Source organism: Ostrinia furnacalis, unplaced genomic scaffold (assembly GCF_004193835.3).
Source record: "Ostrinia furnacalis isolate ACB-3 unplaced genomic scaffold, ASM419383v2 OfSCF7336, whole genome shotgun sequence".
NCBI classification, from domain to species: Eukaryota; Metazoa; Arthropoda; class Insecta; order Lepidoptera; family Crambidae; genus Ostrinia; species Ostrinia furnacalis.
The window spans coordinates 406395-420459 of record NW_021137575.1 but is presented as its reverse complement, the minus strand read 5'-3'; the positions used below and the strand labels follow the sequence as shown (position 1 = coordinate 420459).

The 14065-nt window shown below is 35.5% G+C and overlaps 1 protein-coding gene across 1 annotated transcript in view; it reads right to left on the bottom strand.

Annotated features, from left to right (window-relative positions):
* ds (dachsous cadherin-related 1) overlaps positions 1–14065 on the bottom strand; it is a 399638-nt gene that overhangs the window by 7688 nt on the left and 377885 nt on the right. The window contains exons 5-10 of the mRNA XM_028319851.1: positions 8855–9030; positions 5460–5689; positions 4572–4758; positions 2774–3200; positions 268–615; positions 23–177 (exon numbers count right to left, since the gene is read on the bottom strand). Coding sequence (XP_028175652.1) covers positions 23–177; positions 268–615; positions 2774–3200; positions 4572–4758; positions 5460–5689; positions 8855–9030 — 1523 coding nt within the window. The remainder of the gene's footprint in view (positions 1–22; positions 178–267; positions 616–2773; positions 3201–4571; positions 4759–5459; positions 5690–8854; positions 9031–14065) is intronic.

The following is a 14065-nucleotide window of genomic DNA, read 5'->3' as shown; positions in this document are numbered from 1 at the left end:
TATTGTTGTTGTGATTACTTACTTTGAAAGACAAGCTGGAGCTAGTGAATGTTGGTCTATTATCGTTCAAGTCTAAAACCTCCACTTTCAGCTGTCTGACGGTTTGTCTTGGTGGTTTCCCTCCATCAGTGGCAGCTACTGTCAGACGGTAGATAGATCGTTCTTCGTGATCTAGGACTAAAAAAGAAATTGTATTTATTAAAAACATTCAACCATAATAAATGCAACGATAACCTTAAGGCTAATGAAGGTAGTATAATTTATTACCTGTGCTAGTTTTGATAACACCTGTGTTGGCGTCAATAACAAAAACTCCGAACCCGTCTATGTCTCTCTCATTCAAAATGGAATAAGTGACCGATGCATTTATTCCGTTATCTCTATCAATGGCCTTGACTCTTGCCACCTCTGCTCCAGGTTGCTGCTCCTCTCTCACACTGACCACATCTTCACGAGGATCTATTATTTCTGGCGAGTTGTCGTTCACATCAGTCACTTGTATCAGAACAGGCACGCGGCTGGACCTAGGCAGCCCACCCTGGTCCCGCGCCTCAGCGAATAAAGAATACGAAGATTTAAATTCACGGTCCAAAACTTCCTTCGTTGTAATGACGCCTGTAACAAGAAAAGCAATTTTAAAAATGAACAACCTCAATAATCTTTAGAAACATGTGTATAGCATAGGTATTTACCAGATTAAAACCTAATCGATATTTGGCCATAATTTCCAGTATAAATCTAGACTCAATTTCGGACCCTGTAATGAACACCGCGCACGTCCTAAGCAAATTTCCCACTGATAAGACCGCCAATACGTCGCGTAAGAATTTTGTCAATTTCAAAACGATTATCATGGAGTTCAACCCCGAAATTAGGCATTCATAAAACAGATCGCCCGCGGCAGAATACCTATGATTATCCGAAGGTCCACTCCGTATTGGGAACCTAAAAATCGTGATGACAGAAACGGGGAAGGACGATAAACGTGATTTTATAAAATCGCAACAAACGATAACGATCCTTCAATCAATACACATAAAATCGATTTTGGTGAAGCATTCGAGGAACTTGTCGGAAGATAATAAGATGTGGCAGGGACCGCCGTAATGAGCGATGTGAAGCGGGCTCTAGAAAAAAAATGTTCATCGTTATTTTCTCCTCTCACAAATATTGGAACCCAGAGCGGGTTTTGTTTTGAGAATAATATTGTTGAGTTAAAAGCGTACGAACCGTGAATTTTCACGGTGAAATCAAATTTAAAGTCGAGATTGCGTCACATTTTAAGGCTGATTAACTAGTGATATTGATTGCAAGTTTTTTTCTCATTGCAACGATGCATTAATGTGTATCATTATTACGATTTATAGTCACACGGTGCCAAGTCAGATTCCAGCTACATTTTACACCTATAATTCATTTGAGAACAGATGAAAATAAAAGGTATCCGTCAACAGAACGAGTTGTAGGTCCGTGCAACGTCCTACACGTACATTTGTAACGTATGAGATTTAAATACGCGACGACAGTATCTGGCCGTGGTAAGGCTGTAATAAAACATGGAAGAGAATAGCCAGGCTCCTACATAGCAATATTTTAATAATAGTTAATGGCGGGTCACGACGCATGCGCGCGCGACGACGTTTATAATTCGCAATTGACGCGCATAAATTCATAGGGGGCTGCCTCCCGTAGTGGGTATCTGGTCGGACTAGTAGTGTGACCTTTGGGTTAAAAATCGCCATAAAGGATTGATTATTATTAATCAAGGTAATTTTAATGAGACACCTTTCTAGATACAATCTCGTGATCTTTGATGAAGTTTCCAATTGACTCTTCATTGGCTATCGATTGGAGGGATCATTACATCGTTTCCAATTTATTGTTAATTTAGAAGGTGCTTATTACGTTATAAGTAATGATTGAGGGGGAAAAGATTAAACTGTTTAGCAATTTTGCCATCCAAATACGTTACAAGAGCACCTGTTCGGATCTGAATGCTCTATCTCGAAATCGCGCCATATACAGCCGTCATTGCGAATGATTTACGCATTTCGGTGAGACAGTAAAGGGTAAGGTCTAAAGATTCGCTAACTAGCTCGCGGGGTGTTGATCGAAGATAAGCCGAATTGAGACGGAATGATCCACCATTCATCAGTCAGTTAAACCACGATAACGAAGTGCCAACCCCCTTTTTTGCTGACGCCCATATCGAGAATTTTAAAACTCACACGATTTCAATGATAAGAGTCGATGTTATCAGCCACTTTGCGTTGATTGCGAAGCCATGATGCTCCCATATAGGCACTGGTCCTTGTCAAATCCCGTAAGTAAACAAAAATATAAAATCACATGGAAGGACATGGGCAAATATTAACCGTCTCTGCTCCCTATTCCCTTAAATTGTGCAGGTATTAATGTAATGTTTGTCCGAATTGTTTGGACAGTCGATGAGTCTTAGGCACAACATACTTTGGGTTTTAGCTTTCAAAGTGCCGGCTCGATAAACAAAGCTTCGAGTGGCCGCTCGCCGGAATAATTCCTCGCCTGATCAAACAGTGGAGACGACTCGCTCCTCCGTGGATTACGGTAAAATTGCAGTGTTATCCAATAAAACGACTAAGATTATTCAATTAATCACCGCTTGCCATCTATTAGAATCTTTATACTATGTTCAAGCATTATAATTTGCATCGTAATGGACGGGTACCAGATACAACTTTCAAACCAGTAATGAGATTACTAAAATGGAATTAAATCAAGTAGCATCACTTACCAGATACAGGGTTTACATTGAAGCTCGTGTTGGATGGGAAGAGGCTGTATCTCACGATGGCGTTTTCTCCTAAATCCGCGTCTGTTGCCGATATTTTCCCAACGAAAGCGCCGGCTTTCTGGTTTTCTTCGACATGAAATTCATATGCGGGCTTGGAGAAAAGTGGGTCGTTATCGTTCGCATCTAGTACGTTTACAACGAGGCTAGCTGATGCTGAGAGCGGGGGTAGACCATTATCAGTGGCTGTTATGGTCATTTTGTGTCTGGCCGTTGTTTCTCTATCGAGTGGTTTGGCGAGGTACACCCAGCCCGTAGCCGGCTGTACTTTGAAATAATCTTCATTGGTCGCATTTCCATCTGATACTATGCGGTAGGTTATACGCGCGTTGTTCCCCGTATCTTTATCTACGGCCTGGATTTCTAAGATCTGCAAAAAAGCAAGGTTATTTTTGTTAGTAAATTTTTTATGTAAATGCGCAGTTATAACGCAAACATTTAAAATTGTGACTAGATAAAGGTAAACCAAAACCTATGAGAATGTGATATACTCAAGTATTAAAATTAGGCTTATTTTATCAGAACTCTCATAGGGTAAAGTTGCCTATATTGTACCAGTTAACGAACTTTACAAGCTGTCACAAAAACTATGTAACTTAAGAGCATTATATTACTAGAAATCAAAAGGTTGTTCTATTGGTGTTCATTTTTTATTACAAGAAAATGAGAAAATGTAATATTAAAAACTATAATTAAAGTTTTTAAAAAAGTCTGAAAAAGTACAATTTAGGAAACCGGTTTCCTTAATTGTACCATAGGTATCCTAAATTGTACTTCATGACCGAAATGATGTTCAAGTGCCCTTTATACACTGAAATCAGTCTTACTAATATATCTTTATAAAAATATTATTTTTAACGGGTTGAATATTAATAATGTAACTAATTAAAATAATCTAATCAACAACAAAACACAATGTAATAGAACTTTTATATAAAACTATTAAAGGGTTCTCTTATTCTACTTGAATCTTAATCAGTCTTAATAAAATCTTAACAGTTGGCCTGCCCTTGGAAATGGTTAGGTTTTTTGCATATTTGTTTGAATTCTATAAATGTCTCTTTAAGGTGGGTTTAGGTACGTTGAAAATACGTGAAGAGTCGTTAATTCCCATGGATTTCTTTTCCAAACAATCTAAGGCTTTTTCTAAGTCATCTTGCGTCCATTTATAATATTTTTTATCCCTTCCAGACATCTGAAAACATTTCAATATAGTTAACAATCGAGTTAAAGAACCACCATACACCTAAATTGTACCGGTACATATTAGGCGTATCCTACCTGGTACAAATTAGGCAACCCTAAGTTTTATTTTTATCTGAGCAGGTGCCATATCTTCAAAATGCTAAATAACAAAACTATATTCTCTGAAAAGTACACTAATATGCGTACTTTCCAAAAACATATATAACAGTTGCAGTGTACTTATCGTTGCCACAAGAAATCCTTAGGTAAACAACCATAAAATAAGATCAGGTCGCCGTAAAAAATATTTTTATTTACTACACTTCACTCTGTTGTGACATCGAATCCAAAATAGCACCGATTGCGTCATATTGGTAGCCTTAGATTTTAGTGTTGTCAATTTAAAACTATACATTACGGTTTGGTAGATTTTTAAGTGGTACAATTTACGAACCGGTACAATTTGAGCAACTCCACCCTACAAAGTTCTCTATCATCATCATGATTTTTTTAAGACAGGTAATACAAAACGTTTGTGTATCACGAAGGTACTAACCTTAGTGTTAACAGCTTCGGATTCCAGAACGCTAGCGCTGTAAGCATCATGTTCGAAGATTGGAGGATTATCGTTGACATCCTGTACGTCTACCACCAGGGTCAGGTTGGCGCTTAGAGGTGGAGAGCCACCGTCCCTTGCTGATATTATCAGAGTGTGCTTGACTTGGTTCTCGTAGTCCAAAGGCCTGTGGAATTAAGATTTTTTTAAGATCAACAGTGTATTTTTTTTCTGTATTCCCATTTCTCTTAAGTTGAAATAAGATCAGCTCATGGATTAGTTTTAACTGTACTAGAGAAATTCCGTAAACAAATGCCATGTTCGAAGGGGTCAAAGCTTTTAACGTTTATAAACTTATGCACTGACTCTGTTCCTGTATTGGAATCGTACATTCGACGCGATTCTTATCGCTTGCATATAAATCATTCAAATTAAGTCGGTCGCTTAGTACAGTGCGCGACGAGAAAATGTGTTTGCCACTTTAAAGCTTAATTTTGTATTTATTCAGGTCTTATTTTATCATTTAATCATTTGTAATAGAAGCTAATTTAAGACTGTAATAGCCGGTATTACTTAAGCCTTCCGTCAAATTCAACTTGATAATTATAATTTAAAATAAGAAATATTATTTCTGTTCCGGCCATGAGGTTGATGTAATATTACTAAAATAAAAAATAAACTACTAGTCTAGTACATAAACCCAAAATCCTACAAAGAAAGAACTCCCTAAGTTTATCTTGTGAATATTCTTCTTCTTCTCGTGTCGACAACAAACCTACACAGTGTCAGCCCAAACTCCGCCACAAGAGTGGCGTTGTCAGTAGCCTTAATTAAATCTTTCTGCGAGTATTAAAGTAGATGAAACATAAACTATCTCAAAAGCCTTACCTCAATAAAGTGACCAGCCCGTGCTGTGGGTTCACAGCAAACGTGTTCGGTGGTCCAGTAGCAGATACCAGACTGTACGTCACCACTCCGTTCTTGCCTTCATCCTCATCAGTGGCCCTGGCTGCGTAGACCACGGAACCAATGCTGGCTGACTCCGCAACTGACACCTTTACTGATGAAGTGCCAAATTCTGGTGCGTTGTCGTTCACATCTTCGAGCGTGATTTGGACCTGGAGATAACGGATCGTGTTATGAAGCATGTAAGATATCTTTAAAATATTACAGAAAGTAGGTATAAAAGTAACAGGAAATAGCAGGGTCTGTCTACTCTGTCTCTCATTTGATTCAAGATGAATACAGATCTGATAGACAAAAGTCAAGTTTATTCATTGTTTCAGTTTTAAAGGAAGAAACTGCCGATGCTGAATTTAGTGACTTTTCGTGCTGTTATAAAAAACGTTGCTTGATGTATTCAGATTTTGAAGGTGTGGAAAAGTGGAAAGTTCTCAAAACGCTTTAAGTTTTTTAACTTCACTCTAAAACATTTTCTATTTTTTCTTGCTTGAAAAAACTTATTAATTACTACCACTTACTTGGGTCTGATCATAACTGGCCGAGTTCCCATTGGCAGCCTTCACGTTCAGCAGGTACGATGACGTCATCTCCCTATCCAGCTGGCCCGTGGTCCTGATGGTGCCGGTCGCAGCGTCGATGGTGAACCGATGGTCCACGTCACCAGATACGATGCTGTAGCGGACTGGTTGTTTACCTGAGGTAAGTTAAGAGTACTGTTAGTATAATAATTACAACAAAAAGTATCATTTTGTGAAGGTAAAGCTACGTAAGATACCTATTTTTATGTATATTGTCATCAAAATTAAATTGGATTAATAATAAAGACAGATTAAGATAAAATCTCTATGAAGATCTTGAATAGCTTTCTTAAGTAAGTACCTATCTGGACAGATGGCCGTCACTTTACAGAAAATATAATTTGGAAGCAATCAATAAGATCAGTATTTCACTTAGTATAGACGGATATTATTCTTACACGTATTCTATTAAAATAATAACAAGTCCAATAAAAAAATATTTTGGTAAATGATTTGAGATTGTTGATTTCCTATTTAGGAGTCCTTAAAGTTGATTAAACTCAAAAACTAGCAGACTAACATCTCTTATCAGCTTTTATTGCTGCCTATTAAGGTTAATGCTGTATTAAATCAAATGGTCCCTCCCATTTAGTTTTAACTGAGAATATTTCATACAATACGGTTCAAGGTTTGATGACCTTAGAGAGAAAATATAATTAATTATCTTATTACAACTTTTTTATTTAGGAAAAAGCCCTGTACTGAATAACATAACCCTCCTTCTGGTGCAGTCAGGTAAAAAGTCAGTGTGTAATTTTAGAGGATCAAACGATTCAACCAATGTAAATCTGCTTAGGTTTCTACAGGGTTTTTAGTGCCAATTTCATATTTCTATCTATCTCTATCACTCATGCCAGCTTCTTGATTTGAGCGAGAATTGAGAGATAGGTTAGATTAGATTCGAAAATATGGAAACCATTGAATAAATTATACCAACATCGTCTATTTCTCATTAATCTGCTCTCTCTCATCTTCATGATGTATGATACAAATTCTTGTTTAATATTAACAACGAATTAACTACAGTAACATTATTATAATCATTAAACTGAAATCAAATGAACATGAACTAACTACATCACACCCTTTATTAAGCTTTCGACTCGAGAAAGTACCATAAATAATGATTTAGACCAGATATCTCAAGACAGCTAGGCTAGAATTTATAATCTATCATTTTAGACCCATTTCATAAGCGTCCTGTTGCTTATGAAACTCAAAATTTGTCGGTTTGTTCCGATTAATTACATAATCATACACCAAATTATACGCTCAGGTAAATTTGATTAACATCTATCAATCAATCAATATAATCTAATTTACTATTAGCACCAATCACCTAGGCAGGAAAACTTGTATCACCTAAATATATTAGTACACTAGTTTTGGGTTAGTAAACTAACATTTGAATCAATATTTTTGTAGTATTGTCCAGACAGCAGGTAAAGCTCTTACAATAAATGCGATGTTGCACGTTGCAACAAAGTTAGAATTTAAAATGATGTCGTCTGCATTTACTCATCAAACTCTTAGTTCAATGTTAGTTGTCAAAACAATTACCGATAAAGGATTAATATTTAATTGCGTCTTCAGGAGCTTGTATGTCAATGTTTTCCCCTGTCACGTCATATTATAAGCGATTCAGAAGTAGTATTTAATTTTCGTGTCAAACATTGATAAAGGCTAAGTTCTAATTTCGCAGTTTAAAATGCTACGGTAAAAAGTTTCAAAATAAAACCTGAATACTTAAAAATAAAACCCCTTTGCTAAGCCGTGGTCGGGTAAGTAATAAATTTAAAGTACACTTTACGTAAAGCAACTATAGCACTCTGTAAATTAAGATCGTTATATTATGTGCCTAGGATGTTCATGATATTGACACCATTCGAGTTATCAACCGATAATTACAGCTCGTCAACTGAAGTAGGCTGTACAACAGGTTTTAGGCCTGGCTGTAGGTATTGTTTAGATATTTATTTATTGCTAGCACGCCAGGTGTAAAATCAACCATTATTTTTCACACCGATGCCTTTTTAAAACTTAATAATAAAGTTACATATACTTTAATATTGACAATATGTCAAACTATACATAGTAATGAGATCCAATTTATTGCTAACCGTACCTAGTGTTGCAATAATCATCGATACATTTTGTATTCAAGAGCTAACTGTAGTAAGGATTGATCCTATTTGTCGATAATTTAATGTCTAGTATGTAAAAATAGAGAAAACTAATAGGATCCCGTTTTTGCCCTTTTGGTACGGAATCCTAATTAGTCAGTGTCATTTAAACACATTTTTTCTTCTATTTTCATTTGTAGCTACCTGAACTACTATTTTCATACATAATCACTTAACCCCTTGCGCTCGCGCATATAAGACTTCTATTTTTAAAACATTCAAGATTCACATTTAAAACACTTGAAGGCACATCGANACAGACAGACAGACAGACAGACAGACAGACAGAGTTACTTTCGCATTTATAATATTAGTTGGGATTTCAGTTTCAAAGAAAGAAACTGCCGATGCTGAATTTAGTGACTTTTCGTGCTGTTATGAAAATTGAAGTTACTTGATGTATTCAGATTTTGAAAACATAGAAAAGTGGTTCTCACAGCAGATGCTTAGATATAGTTTCTGGGTTAGACTTCACTCTAAAACATTTTCTATTTCTTCTTTTTCTTGCTTGTTAAAGCTTGGATTGGAATAGTCAGTTTAGTTAGTTACTACTACTTACTTGGGTCTGATCATAACTGGCCGAGTTCCCATTGGTAGCCTTCACGTTAAGCAGATACGATGACGTCATCTCCCTATCCAGCTGGCCCGTGGTCCTGATGGTGCCGGTCGCAGCGTCGATGGTGAACCGATGGTCCACGTCACCAGATACGATGCTGTAGCGGACTGGTTGTTTACCTGAGGCAAGTAAAGAGTACTATTAGAATAGTAATTATAACAACGAATTAACTACAGTAACATTATTATAATCATTAAACTGAAATCAAATGAACATGAACTAACTACATCACACCCTTTATTAAGCTTTCGACTCGAGAAAGTATCATAAATAATGATTTAGACCAGATATCTCAAGATAGCGAGGCTAGAATTTATAATCTATCATTTTAGACCCATTTCATAAGCGTCCTGTTGCTTATGAAACTCAAAATTTGTCGGTTTGTTCCGATTAATTAGATAATCATACACCAAATTATACGCTCAGGTAAATTTTGATTAACATCTATAAACTAATTTATCAATAGAATCTAATTTACTATTTTAGGCAAGAAAACCTGTATTACCTAAATAGTACACCAGTTTTGGGTTAGTAAACATTTGAATCGATATTTTTGTAGTATTGTCCAGACAACAGGTAAAGCTCTTATAATAAATGCGATGTTACAAGTTGCAACTAAGTTGTTACAACTTCTTAAGCTGTGGTCTTTAGTAACTCATCAAACCCATAGTATAATGTTGGAGTTGTCAAAATTACTGATAAAACTGTACTAATATTGCTCTTGAGGAGTCTTTCATGTCAATTACCTATTATTTCCTTGTCACGTCATTACAAAAATCTTTATAAGCCTAGGCGCAGACCATCGATTTTTCGTCGGCCGATAGTTTAGTTGGACAGTTGATCAGTAATGGGCATGTATGGAAGTGCGCACATTACATCGATTTGATTTGGCTGATTCTTCATACAAATTAAATTCGGGCCCAACTATCGGCCAACTAAAAATCGGTGGACTGCGCCTAGTCTAACAATCAATTTTAATGTCAAAGTAGTTCATAAAGTAAATTTTTGATAAGGCAAAGATCTAATGCTGCAGCATTTCAAAATTATTTAGTACAAAAGTTTCAAAATAGAACCTGAATAGGTACTTAAAAATAAAACCTCTTTGCTAAGTCGTGATGGGTAATAAAATTAAAGTACACTTTAAGTAAAGCAACTATAGCACTCTGTAAATTAAGATCGTTATAATATTATTATGTGCCTAGGATGTTCATGATATTGACACCATTCGAGTTATCAACCGATAATTACAGCTCGTCAACTGAAGTAGGCTGTACAACAGGCCTGGCTGTAGGTATTGTCTAGATATTTATTTATTGATAGCACGCCAGGTGTAAAATCAACCATTATTTTTCACACCGATGCCTTTTTAAAACTTAATAATAAAGTTACAAATACTTTAATATTGTCAATATGTCAAACTATACATAGTAATGAGATCCAATTTATCGCTAACCGTACCTAGTGTTACAATAATCATCGATACATTTTGTATTCAAGAGCTAACTGTAGTAAGGATTGATGCTATTTGTCGATAATTTTATGTCTTAAGTATATAAAAATGGAGAAAAACAATAGGGTCCCGTTTTTACCCGTTTGGTACGGAATTCGAATTAGTCAGTGTCATATAAACACATTTTTCTTCTATTTTCATTCGTAGCTACCTGAACTACTATTTTCATACATAATCACTTAACCCCTTGCGCTTGCGCATATAAGACTTCTATTTTTAAATATTCAAGATTCACATTTAAAACACTTGAAGGCACATCGATATCAGTAATTTTCTCAACGACAAAATGAAACCAAAACACACTTCCTGTCCAATTAGGTAAATAATCTTAATCACCCAAAATTTCCAAAACTAACCCAATTTTTTCGCAAACCCACTGTTATATCTATCAATTTTTAATTGGCAGTTCTCTCAACAATTTAAAGCGTTCATTGTAGAATTTTTTTTCCGTCGAGTCTTTTTTGCGTTGGATTTTTTCGTCGGTCGTTTTGGGCAGGCCTGTTGACGTGTGGAGATTGATATACAGTCGCTTTGGAGGACAAGACAAAGGGGGGAAGAGGGGGGAGCTTGCTCTTTGTTCCTGTCCCCTTCGGTCCCCTTTGTTACTTATACAGTGATGCGACTCGTCTTATTTTCGAGATATTCGCCTCGATTCGGCAGCTTTTGCGGTCCGTTTCCCCAATTTTAGGGTTTAACGCGAATGTTTTATTTTGGACCGTGAAGGTAATGCTGAATTGAAAGGTGAAGCAGAAATGTACGGATGTTTATTTAGATTGCAATGAGCTCGATAATTTTATCGATGAATGTTGCCTATTTTATGTTAAGTGTTATCAATCAATATTATCTTTCTGTATTTTATGAATTAGGGTCTCATTAGTTGATATACCAAAGTGGTATTAAATATAAAAATACAGCCTCTGTTGATATGCCAGTAACTCGTTACAATCAAGTTACTTTGAATCGGAAGCGCATTTCAACATCAAGTCTACGATATATTATTAAAATGACAGTATTTGCATTTAAGTAGTCAATAAAGATTCGTTCCTGTCATTTTGTTAAAGGCCTAATTAATCCTTTTAAATATTGACGGTAAAATATAGAGGCAATAACCCTAATCATAATTAAAATCTTTAATTTACGCCCCTAAACCTTTAAGGATTTGATTTAGACCCAGACCTCTGTCGGCCTAAGGCCCAGAGCAGACGGAACGCAACTGCAACGAAACTGCAACTGCTAGCTACTTTTGAGTTGCATCTAAGTTTCTGCCATAGCGTCCGTTGAGAGGCCACACATGACGCGAGCAGTTTGAAACTTTCAGTTTCAGTTCCATTCATCAGAATCGTCAGAAAGTTGCAGTTTCGTTGCAGTTGCGTTTCACCGTCTGTTCTGGGCCTTAGACTTAAATTCGTAGGTACCTTATTTGAAGCTCTTAATTTTCATAAAGTATTAAAAGCTTTATTAACTTAGAACTGCTACCTATAATATACTAATATTAAGGTCAGGTCAAACATCCGCAAAGAAAAAATACTTTTTAGTCTGATTTTAGATGTTTTTTTTATGTTTTTTCGCATTCCACTTTCCTTTTTGAGTGTTTTGAAGTTGCATTATATGTAAGCTTAAGTCATTACAGATCATAACTTACAAGTACTTCTATCTATATTTAATAGTGGAGTTTTTGTGTTATATTGCCAATTCATTGACTGAATAACTTGATATTGTTATCGAAAGTTTTGCTACGTTTTTGATTACAAGGTTCGTTAGCCGAGTAGCGTGTGCATTACCGACTGTCGCTTTGCCAAGTGAATATGCATCCCGTTTGTAAATAGTGTTGTGGACATATCGATGGTTTCACTATCGATTTCACAATTAATTAATGTCTAGTGTATCTATGTTCTTTATGAGAAATGCCACTGTAGCTATGCTGAAAATAAAAGAGAATATTGATCTACGACATGATTAATTTCTTAGATGATAATTCATAATACAGGTCGGTTAAAAATAATGCCAAGTAATCAAAATCAAAATCAATCANATTCATCAGAATAACGTAACCTATCGATAGGTATTTTTTTCAAATAGAAATTGTAAAAAAAATCGCTATGTCCATAAATCTCAATTTCGCTCCATAGTGTGGCGGAGACGTCAGGCCAACAGCCATTCAGTGTGCAGCTATTATTGTCCGTGTAAAATAAATACGGAATTGTTCAGAAACCATGGGAAAGTAGAAATAATCGTAACTAAAGAGTAAATAACGAAATAGTAAATGCGAGCGACTCATTTTGTTTTTTTGCTTTAAATTGCCAATTCATTATGACACCCCATAGAAAATCAATTTGATACAGAAACTGCGATTACTGTAGAACGATAATACAAAGAAATTTACTATAATTTAGTTACGTATCGCATTTTATGAAACAAAAATACATGAAAAAGCTAGGGTGGCAAACAGGTTTTTGTATGAAAGGTAAAAAAGGACTATTTTTAAAATATCTAAATATTTGGTAATAAGTAGGATTATAGCTATAATTCTTCGTTATTTTAAAGATTAATATTCATCCTTCAAAATTGTGTGTGTGTTTTTTTTGTGTGATGATTTATAAATATGAAACTTTTGAACTGTTTCAAAGCACACTTTTTTTTTTCAAAATGTACATTTTTTTTGAGAAATACTCAAATACAAAAATACAGAATCTATTGATATGCTAGTAACTCGTCACAATCAAGCTACTTTGAATCGGAAGCGCATTTCAACATCAAGTCTACGATATATTATTAAAATGACAGCATTTGCATTTAAGTAGTAAATAAAGATTCGATCCTGTCATTTTGTTAAAAGCCTAATTAATCATTTTAAATACTGACGGTAAAATATAGAGGCAATAACCCTAATCATAATTAAAATCTTTAATTTACGCCCCTAAACCTTTAAGGATTTGATTTAGACCCAGACCTCTGTCGGCCTAAGGCCCAGAACAGACGGTGAAACGCAACTGCAACGAAATTGCAACTACTAGTTACTTTTGAGTTGCATCTAAGTTTCTGCCATAACGTCTGTTGAGAGACCACACATGACGCGAGCAGTTTGAAACTTTCAGTTTCAGTTCCATTCATCAGAATCATCAGAAAGTTGCAGTTTCGTTGCAGTTGCGTTTCACCGTCTGTTCTGGGCCTTAGACTTAAATTCGTACCTTATTTGAAGCTCTTAATTTTCATAAAGTATTAAAAACTTTATTAACTTACTACTGGTACCTATTATACTATCTTATGTAGGTCAAGACATCCGAAAAGCAAAATGACTTTTTGGAGTAATCTGGTTTTACTTTTTTATTTTATCGCAATCCACTTTTCAGTGTTCAAAAGTTGCGTTTTAAGTAAGTTATGATCTGTAATGATAACTCACTTAGTTCTATCCATGTATAACTTAGTAATGTAGTCATTTTTTGTATTTTTATCATTGCCAATTATTCATTGACTGAATATCTTGATATTGTTATCGAAAGTTTTGCTACGTTTTTGACAACAAGGTTCGTTAGCCGTCGCATAGCGTGTGCATTACCGACTGTCGCTTTGCCAAGTGAATTTGCATCCCGCTTCTAAATAGTGTTGTGGACATATCGATGGTTTCACTATCAATATCACAATTA